Consider the following 13043-nt stretch of genomic DNA (forward strand, 5'->3'; position numbering starts at 1 on the left):
CTGTTCCAAAATATCTTTAATATTCTTTTTTTTAATTTTATTATCATTATTTTTTTAATTATTATTATTTTATTATATTTATTCTTTTATTTATTTTTTGCAGACGGGTGAGTGGGTGGAAACGAGAACATTTATTTTCGATTGTAACGGACTTAGTTTAAAACAGATATATCACAGAGAAGGTGAGTACATCCACAAACTGTTTTAGTTCTCTTTTTACTTTGGAAAAGATGTCGTTTTTCTTCTTATCTAGTTTGGGGTTATTGGTTTATTTTACACACGTAACTTTCAATCTAGGCTACATGACGACAAAATAGTTTTTTCCTCTGACAACTTTAGGCGGAGCAGTATCATTTTCTTAGGGGGAGATAATCAGACTAATGTATATGTAGGATGTTGCAAAAGTTCAGAACCGTCCATACATTCAGAAAACCACATTGGATTGACAAAAGAAACCTGCTTATATTATTTTTCAAAAAGCTATCCACTGATTCTAAACTAGTTTCCTACCCCCGGCTGTAAGGCAGAGAACATCATCTTCGAAATTTTTCTTTACCTTCCTAGAATGTTTTATTGTGAATCTCTCTTCTGTTGAATATCCTCAAGTAGAGCAGGGGATAGAGGGTTCGCCTTTCAATGAGGTGAACCGGGTTCGAATCCCACCGATAGCTGGTCGATACGAATCCGGCTTGCATCGACCTCAATGCTGATGTGAAATATCCTCAGTGGTAGACGGATCATAGCTTAGAGTCCCTTTGCCGTCAGGCTAACCGTGGAAAGTTCTCGTGGTCTTCCTCTCCATGTAACTCAAATGCGGGTTAGTTCCCTCAAAAAGTCCTCCACGAAGGCAAATTTCTCCCAATACTTGATCCAGGAGTTCCCTTGTCTTCTGGATTGGGTCCAAAATGACAAGGCTACGGAGTTGAACATTAGTAATCTGAAAAAAAAAAGAGAATTGAGGAAATAATAAGAAAATTGTTTAGTAACAAGGCACCTCCCTGAATCCTGATGGCCTTTTGCTGCCTATTGTTAGGAAAGATACGCTTTAAATCTCGGCTTATTGATTTACCTGTTATAGCTTGATTTTTACTTGAATTTTCTCTTAAAATGTTTTTTGTGCTTTAATTTCATGCTTTGTAAATCTCTGCCCCTATGTGATTGCTCATTTTGAAAATTTTAATCACTTGTGTTCCTAGAGTTTATATATATATATATATATATATATATATATATATATATATATATATATATATATATATATATATATATATATATATATATATATATATATATATATATATATATATATATATATATATATATATATATATATGTCTTTTTTGTTTTTTTAAAAAAATTCCTGATACCTTTAGTACTGTTGTGCCAGCTGTAATTATATTCTGAGTTACGCACATCCTATATTTTCCATGTGAAATTGTTTCCCTTTATTAACTATGCACACCTACTGATGATGCGACATCAATATCTCTTCTGATTGTTACTGTTTATTTTCTTTGTAATGTTTGTTTGCATTTAGTTTATTTCTAAGTAGCACTGTTTTCTAGATTTCATATTTAATTTTCTACCTATTTGTCAAAACTCTAATTTGAAATTTTTTTTATATGTTTGCTTATGTAATTGAACTGTTGCGCTCACTTCGAACTTTCGGAGTGTCCCCGAATGCCCCCTAAAGGGGGCGGGATGGGGTTAAGCTTGTTATTAGTAGTCTGAAACCCAAAAATTGAGTCGGCTGTTCAAAGACGGATATAAAATTTAAAATAAAATATCCTTAAGTAAAAATCAAACCAATCCGTACTGTAACGCAAGAGATTGAGTTAATACTTGCTCAATGCTAATGCTATAGATCTTAACACCTGTCGGTGTCGGTAATTTTTTTTCCTTCTAAGAAGATGACTTCCTTTTTCAGATAAACGATGTTTATTTATAGGCCTGCGTAAAATTTCGAATAAATTAAAACGTAAAAGAACAACTCACGTCGTAACTTATGCATATTAGCTCTGGTTGTTATACCACTAGAGAGATTATTTAAATTTTTGTCACGAACACCTCGGAAATCTGTGAACTGAATTTTTCGTTAATTTTTTTCCATCTGATACAGGATAGAAATGATTGAGCTACGCGACAAATGAAATAAAATGTTCAAAAAATTACTAAAGTAGATAAAATTACACGAATTTTAAAAGTATGAAATTACGTGAATTTGTATATAGTTTATACCCTCTTCGATAAGCTTACCATGAGCTTACTGCCCAGTTTACTACAATGTGACACAGAGCCGTTGTGGTAGACGATAGAGCTGTCAATTGACGTGGCAAGGTTCGAATCTTAGCAATGGCTGATCGATGCGAATTAATTCCGCACCCGGCTCCCACCGACCCTTGTGTTGACGTAAAATGCCCTCAGTATCATGTAGATAGAACATGGGCTCGAGTTCCTTTGTTGTAAGACGAACAGTGGAAGGTTTTCGTGGTATTCCTCTCCATGTAACGAAAATGCGGGTTAGTACCATCAAAAAGTCCTCCATGATGGCAAATTTCTCTAAATGCTTGATCCAGGAGTTCCCTTGTCTTCTGGATTGGGTTCGAGATTTCAAGGCTACGAAATTGAATATTGGTAGTCGTAAACTCAATATGGGGTCGGCTGTTCAACGATTGTTACGAAATATAATGTTTAAAAAGATTCTGCATTGAATCGAAGTATCGAGTGAATCGATAATCTTCTTAAACAGTTGAGTGATGTTTCCGAGATCATTTACGAAAACAGCAGTTTCCCAATGGTGTTCCGCGAAAGGGTTCCGAGAGTTAGTAATGTGTTTTTTAATTAGTAGTGTTTGTCGAAACCTGTAATTAAATTTATATCCAATTAATAATCAGTTATTTATTTAATATTTTTGTTATTTTTATGAAATGATTCAATTGAAATGCGTTGTGAAGAAATAAATTTTAGCAAAAAGTTTATTCTAATAAAAATACAATAAATGAATTATGAAAAGGATGTTCATTTGTGAAAAAATTCCATTAACATTTTAAATCAAATAAGAATACCTAAATTCAATAAAGAAGAAGTATATTTCTCTGATAACCATTCTAAGCGTTTATTTTATTCGTTTTTATGTTAATGGAAACCAAATTTCATACATTTACAGTTTATGCATGCCTTAAAATCAAAATAAGAACTCGACTAGATGTCGCTTTCCTGACCTGTGAGTTCAACTGTCTGATATAAAAACCAATTTTAAAATTAATATTGATAGAACGATATAATAAAAAAATTGTTTTTTAGTCACTCACTAAATATTTTCAAAATAATTAATAAAATTTAGATCATTACGTATTTTTAAGACAATTAATAGTCTTTCGATAATTAATAATTGCTGATAAAAAAATTTCATAAAGTCTCGGGGTTCCGCCAAAAGAAAGCGCGATCATTTAGAGTTCCACTGATGGAAAAAAATTAGGAACTTCTATTTTACACACACATGAGTCACAACGGTTGAGATGAGGAGAATAGCGTGGCCTTCACGATAGATATGTTTTTAGAAACGCCGTATTATAACATTTACGTCGGAAAGTAAACAGCAATAAGAAAGCTCTTAATATTTATAACCATTCACACCTCTAAGTTGTAACTGAATCTTTCAAATGGTTCAGTTTTCATTGTCGGCCAAATGAATAGAACCTAGTAATTGGTGAGTCTCTTTATAATGCACTTGTAAAAAAAGTTTTAAGATTGTATAAAAATTATTTTTCAATTGTGGTTTTAGAATAATTAAATAACCAAAAATATCAGGCAATAAAATCGGTTTTTAAATTCATCGCAGTGGCTGGGTGGCGCAGTTGGTTTGTCGTCGGCCTTCTGAGCTCAAGACTGCGGGTTCGATCCCCGGCCCAGACACCGGATTTTCGGGATGCAGAAAATCCTCAGCGGCCATGTCGTATGATTATGCGGCATGTAAAAGATCCCTGGAGTGCCTTATTGGCTCTTGGCATTTCCGGCAAAATTAAATTCCTAGTGCACTTTAGCATCCAAATAGAGTCTCGGTGCTGCCATCTAGTGTGGCAGAAACTAGACGTCCAAATTAGCATGACCAACGGTATCTCACCCATTGTGGTGGTCCTGAAAGAGTGGATACCACCTCTGGAGAACGCACTAGGTCTGCTCATCGGCAAGACCGATAATGCAGCTCATTGGAAATAAAATAAAAAAAATTCAAAAAAAAAAAAATCATCACAGCCCGAATTCTGGTACATGCTATGTTTTCTTCTTGATTTTTTCTTCTCACTTCAATGCTGTTATTTTGTGACATAATTATTTGATTTGAGTTTTTTTTTAATGCATTTAATACCTATTTTCGCTATTTTTTTCCAGTTTATGAGCTTTTTGTGTCTTTCCTGAAATTGTACGAGGCTAATTATCCTGAAAACCTAAAAGTGGCTTTTGTGATTCATAGTAAGCTATTTCGTTTTCTAAATTTTGAATATCATCTTATCAGAAAAAATTAATTGGTAAAAAAATGTAAATTCTTATGCGTTGCTGTGACTAATTTTGAATAATCTTATTACAATATTTCGTTTACTATCTTTTTTAAAATGAAAATTAAAAATTCTAAGTTGTAGAAAAAGTTTTTCGTCAACAGCTTAAAAGAATTTGGCTTTTTGGCGTAGTACAAAATTATTTTGTTTTCCAATATTTAGATGTGAATAAATAATTCCTTTTCTAATTGTTAGATGTGAATAATAATATCAAAAAGTAAATTAATTTGTTTTTCTTTAGTGTTTAGGTTTTAAAAAATCTACTTATTTTTGTCCCTTGGTCTGAAAGTAGGGAGTTTGCAAAATATGTTCTCAAATTTTTCAAAATGAAAATCTCATATCTGACACTTTTAATGCTTGGTCAAAGACATTTTGCGTCTGGCCTTATCATGAAATATTTGAAATTCGTTTTCCTTCACAACTATATTTTTAAAGTTTAAATTTTCCAGAATTAATTGATGAATTGGATTCTTTTTTCTTTCTTTAAAAAAAGGGGATTGATCGTTTATTCTAAACTGTAGGATCAACGTTTTAAAATAATTAATTTGCCCTGAGAAGTAAAATATTAAAAAACAACTTCTTCGCCTCGTTCGTATTTTGTCGAACGTTAACTCTTTCATACTAAATTTTGTTATAAAGCTCTAGGGAACAATTTATTTTCATTTATAAATAGTTAAAATATATTTTAAAATTGAATGCAAAATTTAAAAAACATCTGTAGGCAAAGCAAAACTATTTTTTAAGAAAATATTTGAAAGATTATTTTTACTGACAAGAATTAATTTATACAAATTATACGGGTCGTACAATTAGTGATAAAAATAGTTATTTTTCCAATAATTTTTTTACATAACTTTTTTTAATTAAACAAATACATAAAAATATTGTTAATATGTTTTAAAAATAGCATTATTTTCCAAGAACAAACCGGTGTTTCAAAGCAACTGAAATAACTGAGATTTTTTTCTCCTATAGCGCCTTCTTTCTTTTCATGGGTGTTCAATCTAGTGAAATCCTTACTCTCCGAGGATACGGTGCAAAAGCTAAGGATATACGGAAGAAGTATGTGCGTATTTGTTATTTACTTATATATAGTTTATCTGTAGAAATTACTCCCCTCTCCGCAAAGTCGAAGGCCGTCTGCTGCTATGGAAACAAGTAAAAGCGCATTTGAAAGAGGGGATTTTCCTTTTCCCGCATATTCCCTTTCTCTCGCCGACGCGAAACGAAAGCTGTCTTAAGAAGAAGCCATACCACGGGAGAAACATTCCGTAGCTAATTTTTCTTCACAAAATTTAAAAGAAAGAAAAAGTGAGTTCAGACAAGCCTAGAATAAACCACGAAGTATCACTTGCTGAAAAAAAAGTCAAAATATTAAAATACAAACAAATTATTGGAAGAAAACTTCTTCATTACGTAATACAAAGATCGAAAGTAATCTTTTCATAATTTATTTTCATTTTCATGTTTTAAAATGTTCTTTTTCGTATTTGAATCTTCGTGGCTTACTCTTGGTTAGCCGGGACTCACTTTTTCTTTACTTTAAATTTTAAGTTAATTATGGAGGTGAAAGATAATTTGCAACGAAAAGTTTCTCCCGTGGTATAGCATCATCCCCTTAAATATTGACCCAACACCCATACATGATCTAGTTAAACCTCGTAACCATAGTCACCACCACTGCTCCAGATAAATGGCGAGGGCGACAGCCGTCTGAACACAAATAACGGACAAGTGTTAATTGGAACAAGATTCGTTAAAGTAGTTTTGTTAAAGCAAAGTCTCCCTTTTGTCTCTTCTTTAGATAGACCTGTGTTTGTTCACGCAAAGGAAGAAATCAGAGCAATTAATTCAAGCCATTTCGATGATAAAGTGTTTTAGTACAATGTATCGACTGAATAAAAGGACAATAAAATGGAATTGATAATTTTTTTAATGTCAATTAGGAATAAATGACTGAATTTTTCAAGGCAAACACACAAAATACTAAAACTGATGAAAATAAAAACATTTCTAAAATGAATTTTTTTTTAATGCAAGCATTTTAAATTAGGTGTCAGTTTTGAATCAAAAATCTGGGAATCAGACTTTAAAAAATTACGACGACGAAAACATTGCAACCAGGAAACGTTTCAATTTTTCACTGTTTTTGGCTTTATCTCCAGATTATTGGATTTAAATATCTTTAAGGAAAAAGAACGTATTTTTGGAAGAACGTATAAAAACGTATTTAAGAAGAAGAAAAAAACCTTTTTTTAAAAAAAATATACGTTAAGAAAAGTGTTAAGTAATAAGTCTAATTGTTTAATAATAAGTTTTCTTAAATGCGTTAAATTTGTTTAATTTTCCATTTTGTCTTTCTTATATTCACAATAATGCACATTGTCTGATATACTAAAAAAATAATACTCATCTTATGTTTTATCATTAAAATGACTAAAATTATAAAAAATTGGTTGCTACATTAGTTCACCAAAGCATCTTCTTTTTTTTTGTTGCTTGAATTACATTCTTTAAAATAAATAAAAAAAATCTCCAAAATTCCTTTTTTTTTGTTTTAGATATTCTGATCAAAAATCTGGAGTTAAGATCAGAAACCGTAAAAAATGGAATTGTTGTAATGTTGCAATATTTTCACTATTTTATTATTACTACCAGAATTTTGATTCCAAATTGTTACCCGATGTAGTGTACTTGTAATAGAAAGTTCCTTTTAGAAATGTGATTTTCTTTTTTATCAGTTTTAGTATTTCGTGTGTTTGTCTTAAAAAATCCATCCATTCATGAAACGAGTACACTTTCTGTTATTCAAATGTGGATGTGAGACAAAAAGAAGCAGAACAATTTAATTTCAATTATAATAACACAAGCATCGTCTGTGCAACATAAATCAGAGGTCTGTGCAGACATTTTGTAAAAGGTCCGTTTTTGTAAAATTGTGAAAAAATTACATGTAATTTGTGAATATAAAATAAACGTTAAGTCACATTCTTTCAACCAGGGTCCGCTTTTGTGAATTTGTGCAAATAGGGTCCGTTATTGCAAAAAAACTTTTTCAAGGAGTTTTTAAATTGTAAAGACATACAAGATTATGCTCAACACTGTAAAATTATAATTAAAAAAATTAAATTTTAAAAATAAACAGCAATTGCAGCTACTAAATTAGCGATGCAACATACAAATATTTGGTATTTAGCCTATACTGCTGAATGCAGATTATTCATTTCGGACGAACAAAGGTAGAAGCGTCTGCCGAGGACAAAATTTAGTTCGTTTACATCTGTCTTTCTCTCCCCCCCCCCCTTAACAAAACAATAATGAAGATAAGCAAATTGGTGAAGGGTCCGATTAAAAGATAAATTATTTTGTGAAGGGTCCGTTTTAAAGTTAAAATATTTTGTGAAGGGTCCGTTTTTATGAAACGATATTTTGTGAAGGGTCCGTTTTTATGAAACGATATTTTGTGAAGGGTCCGTTAACGGACCTAAATTTCTTCTAAACAGACCCCTGTAAATTCACAGCAACATGTTGTTTTAATTATGAGATACAACAAATGTTCTGTATCAATTCTGTAACAAATCAAAAACCAAGTTGCGTGGAATATCAGTCATTTCCGTTTTGTAACAGAATACATTTTAACTCTTCTCAGATGATAACGATGGTTATTTCTGGAACGAAATAATATTTTTAGTATCCGACAATCCTCAGACTTCGCATTTGTCTTCAGAAATTGAATTGGAAACTAAGAGCTTCCTTTTTACCAGGGTCTTGGTATATTTTAATACGTCGATTAAACGTTTTTTATTCGAATGGTTCATTTTTTATTCATTTCGTCAAGGTGTCCAAATGTGGGAACCAGACTTGTATTATTACTCAGTAACCACTTTTAGTAACTACGCGTGAAATTTCTCCTCGCGAGTTGACACTTGGCGATCATAAACATTTATGGTTGACCGAGTAAGTTTCATCTTTTAATCCTTTATAGAGCCATTTTTTTCTAGTTATGTTACTTTGGAATGTTTTTGGTACTCAGATTGATTTATAAAAATAAATTCATTTAATATTTTCCTTAAATTGATTTGGTTTTTAAGACCATTTTTTTTGGAGGGGGGGGGTGAGACTTCTAAAATTTTACTTCTTATTAAGATTTGGCTATAAACTTGAACTTCTGTGCTTATAAACAGTCGAATTTATAAATTCGGTGTTTGTTACTACAAATGAACTCGATGAGAAATGATCAAATGAAACATAACGCATTTCACGTAACGCATAGTTTTGGTTACTAAGTACTGCTTCGGTTTGGTTACCAAATACTACATCTGTTTCGATTTTTTAAATTTCGATGCTATTGGTTACTAAATACAGCATCTGCTATCACTTTGAAAATATTAATATTTCCATAAATGTAAAATAGTGGTGAGCAGTCATGTTAGTCTGGCTAGTATCTTTAAAACTAAAGACCGTGTGCTAGAGATTGTGTATCAAAAGAGTACACAACGAGTTGTGACTTTTAAGGGGTCGCCATACCGAGGGAGAAACACTTCTTAGCAAATTCTCTTTCACTAAGTATCATTTAAAATTTAGAAAAAGTGAGTTCGTGCAAACTTGAAATTTCAAAAGCTGGATTTTTCTTCTTCAAAATATCGAAATGCAAACAAATTATGGCAAGGATTATTTAGCTGTGCAAAAGTAACTCTGTTGTAACTTGTTTGTAATTTGATATTTTAAAAAATATTTTTCAGGCATTTGAAATTTCATAACTCACTATAGGTTTACCGAAACTTACTTTTTTCCTAAACTTTTTATTTCAAAAATACCAATGGTTGATTCATTAATTGAATATAGGATTTAATGGCACAAAAGAGGACATGCTGCGCCAAACAATATGACAAAATAAATCAAAACTAAAATGTATGTTACATTTAAATTATCGCGAGATCAAATTTGATAAAATGGTATTAAGTGGCTGAATAAAATCATATAAAATGTATGGACATAATATATAATAAACGAATTATGTAAAACGGTACGAAGATGGTAAAATAAAATAAAATACCAGTGGAGGTGAAAGAGCTATGAAAATGTCTCCAAGCGATATGGCGTCCTCCACACAATCTATCGTTAAAAGTTGAACACTTTAAATCGACATCGGTTGCTACGGTGATATTATAGAACAAATTTTTGTGTAAAATAACAGTATTGTGTTTCTTGTTTTTTGTAAAATGGAGTCAGAATAATTTTAATTTGTTAAAGTAGTAGTTTTTTAGTAGAGAACGACGGAATGTTGCACTTTTTGGTAGAGTCTCTTAATAATTGTTATTAAGAGATCTAACTTTGTATCATAAGTAGCGAACGTTTCAAATAATGACCATTTATTTGTAGGTGGCTGGGAGAAGGAGTTGTTGGAGTATGTTGACGCAGATGTCCTTCCAGCAATTTATGGAGGAAAAAGAACTGATCCAGATGGTGATCCCCGATGCCTATCACTGGTATTCCCTTCCTTATTCAATACAACTCTTTAAATAGTAGAACATTTCATTTTGTCCGATAATAGGCATAGGGCAAAATCACTGGTATTCCCTTCCTTATTCACATAAATTATTTCAATACAACTCTTTAAATAGTAGAACATTTCATTTTGTCCGATAATAGGCATAGGGCAAAATCACTGGTTTTCCCTTCCTTATTCACATAAATTATTTCAATACAACTCTTTAAATAGTAGAACATTTCAGAAGCGTCATTTTTGTCCGATAATAGGCATAGGGCAAAATTAACGATCGATAAAATATATTTAAAAAAAATGGCAGTTAAAAATGTGTTTTATAATCGCCACTGTTTTCGCCGAAAATGCATCCCCCTGTACCCTGAAACTCGTCCTTCTAACTTAGTGTCTTATTTTGTTACACGGGAAAGCTGTAATCGTCCCCAGAAAGTTCACGTTATTTTAACACTGGCTCACAATTTCAGATTAACATTTTTATTGTGCTCTAGCACAGAACTTCAGTTAAAATTTGAGCATTCTAGTTGGAGGTAAAGAGATCGGAGTTTTGATTAAAGGTACATTCTGTATAGAAATTAACTGACGATAAATTCTGCACATTGCGGCCGAGAAATGATTGAAATATATTCATTGTTTTCAGACAAGTATCACCAAAAATGATTTGCTTGCTCTAGTTAGCCACAAAAGGCGACGATTACAAAATTTCACTTCCACTGATTCGAAAGCTAGTTAATAAAAACGTAGTAAAATATTTATAAATATTTATTATTTTATACTTTATTATTGAATTAACCGTATTTGCTTTGTCTATAAGCCCATTGGATAGAAGAGGACAGAATCCCAGTTGCATTGAATGTTACTGTGATGCAATTTTTAGATATGATTAATCAAGGGTGTTTGAGGAAGAAAATTACGGTCTCATGTTTTGTTTTCATTGATAGAGAACGTAATTTACATGTTACAACAAATTTGCGGCACTATCTTCTTAAATCCAAATTTGCCTGTTATCTCAACTCAATCTGAGAGAGAGTTTAAAAATTCAACTTGTATCTGACAAATTGCATCTAATATCTAAATTCATCTAACATACATGGAACAAAATTGGCAAACATTAGGTCTTTTTTGCATTAAAACTTTGTTTACATTTATGTTGAATTTTATGCACGCAATGATACTAATAAATATTGAATAAATCCCTATACAGTTAAGCGTGCATTCAAGTTAAGGACGAAAAGAAATTCTTCACTTTTTTTCCTTTATGGTGTAATCTCAATTCAATTACAATTTCAGAAACTAGTTTAGACATGCTTTAAAAAGGAATCTCAGCTATTTTTTCCTCATCTGCTCGCTTTTTAAAGTTAAAAGGAAAAAGTAAGCTAAAATATATTCTGCAGATGCTGTAATAATCTGCAGCGCCAGCTACCGTGCTGCAGTGTTTCTGTTACTGAGCATGCAGCTCTGCAAGGGTTTAATTACACGTAGTTCACTTGCTGTAATTTAATCTCTATTACTTTCTTCTCAGTGTAATTTATTGTCACAAATCATTCTCCAACTTCTTAAACAGAATGAGACTTTTTTGTGAGACTTGTATTGCTGCCATACCCCCCATATTAAACCCTCTCAGGTGCCATTTTGGACTATTTTGCTATGAACTTCTTATTACGAGTTTATGTCATTATCCTTTTGTTGTTTTTGGTATACTTCGATGGACTTAAAATGTCACTTAATTCAGTGTTGTATTTCTTGAATTGTCTGCAATAGTGTTTTCGGACATGAGGGTATTTGTTAGCGCTAAAATGTAGAAATCAGTTATTCCATAGATTCTCTGATTCGTTAAAGTGTCAAAACATCGTTTCATTTCTCGAATTAAGTGGGCAATCAGCGAACTTCTTGGATAATCTGCCATGGCGCTTGTTAAAGTGGAAATCAAATCTTTGATAGGAAACAACAGCAACGTCTCTGTGCGCATAAATAAGCATAATGCCATTTATTTATTTTTCGATGTCTGAAGAATCAAGTCAAAGTTAGTGGATATAATGGTTTTAAAGAAAGCTAGCTTCGATAGACAACATAATGTAAACCAGTAGTGTGGTCCCTGTGTATAAAGTAAAAAGCAGTATTTAGTGGAGCAGAGGTTTTGTAAACCATCATCACCTCAAAACCACTACTGGGGTAGGAAAAGAGATTAAAAATTTTCGATTTATAGTTGTTGTTTTTTTTTGCATTTTTGTACTATTTATAAGAAGTAGTACTGCACTATTAACTAATATATTTCTTTGAGAAAACATTTATATAATCCATGTTGATTAAATCTGCCAGCACATTTTGAGACAGAAAAAAATGAATAAAATGGAGCTTGGCGGGAGGCAGCATACGCAACCATACACGTAGCGTTGTCCGACAACTCATATGCGCATACTTGCCGTGATGGCTCAGGGGATAGAGCCTTATAATAAGGTGAACCGGGTTCGAATCCCAACGATGGCTGGTCGATACGAATTCCGCATCCGGCTTGCATCGACCACGGTGCTGGCGTAAACTATTCTCAGTGGTAGACGGATCATGGGTTAAGTATCCTTGCCATCAAGCAACCCATGAGAATTTTTCGTGCTTTTCCTCTTCATGTAACGCAAGTGCGGGTTAGTTCCATCAAAAAAGTCCTCCACGAAGGCAAATTTCTCCCAATGTTAGATCAAGGAGTTCCCTTGTCTTCTGGATTGGTTTCAAAATGACAAGGCTACGGAGTTGAACATTAGTAATCGTAAACCCACAAATTGGGTCGCCTGTTCAACGACGGTAATAAATTTAAATATGTAAGTTGTTTTTCTGGTATGAAATATCCTACCGAGCCCTTCGTTAATTACGTATTTGAAGATCTAGTCGGAAAACGCTGCTGCACAGATTACCTTGGTAAATTGCAGAAACCACTTGATTCTACACTTTAATGGATTACACTAATTTGCAGATTAGCCTGAAAATGTGCTTGT

The 13043-nt window shown here is 32.3% G+C and overlaps 1 protein-coding gene across 2 annotated transcripts in view; it reads left to right on the plus strand.

Moving 5' to 3' along the window:
• Positions 1-13043, plus strand: part of LOC107437338 (SEC14-like protein 2) — a 71590-nt gene that overhangs the window by 45188 nt on the left and 13359 nt on the right. For both annotated transcript variants that reach the window (XM_087159902.1, XM_087159901.1), the window contains exons 8-11: positions 104-182; positions 4390-4470; positions 5529-5615; positions 9936-10042. In XM_087159902.1, coding sequence (XP_087016028.1) covers positions 104-182; positions 4390-4470; positions 5529-5615; positions 9936-10042 — 354 coding nt within the window. The remainder of the gene's footprint in view (positions 1-103; positions 183-4389; positions 4471-5528; positions 5616-9935; positions 10043-13043) is intronic.

The sequence above is a fragment of the Parasteatoda tepidariorum genome, chromosome 3 (genome assembly GCF_982258835.1).
Source record: "Parasteatoda tepidariorum strain Cologne lab strain chromosome 3, Ptep-v5.0, whole genome shotgun sequence".
In the NCBI taxonomy this organism is placed as follows: domain Eukaryota; kingdom Metazoa; phylum Arthropoda; class Arachnida; order Araneae; family Theridiidae; genus Parasteatoda; species Parasteatoda tepidariorum.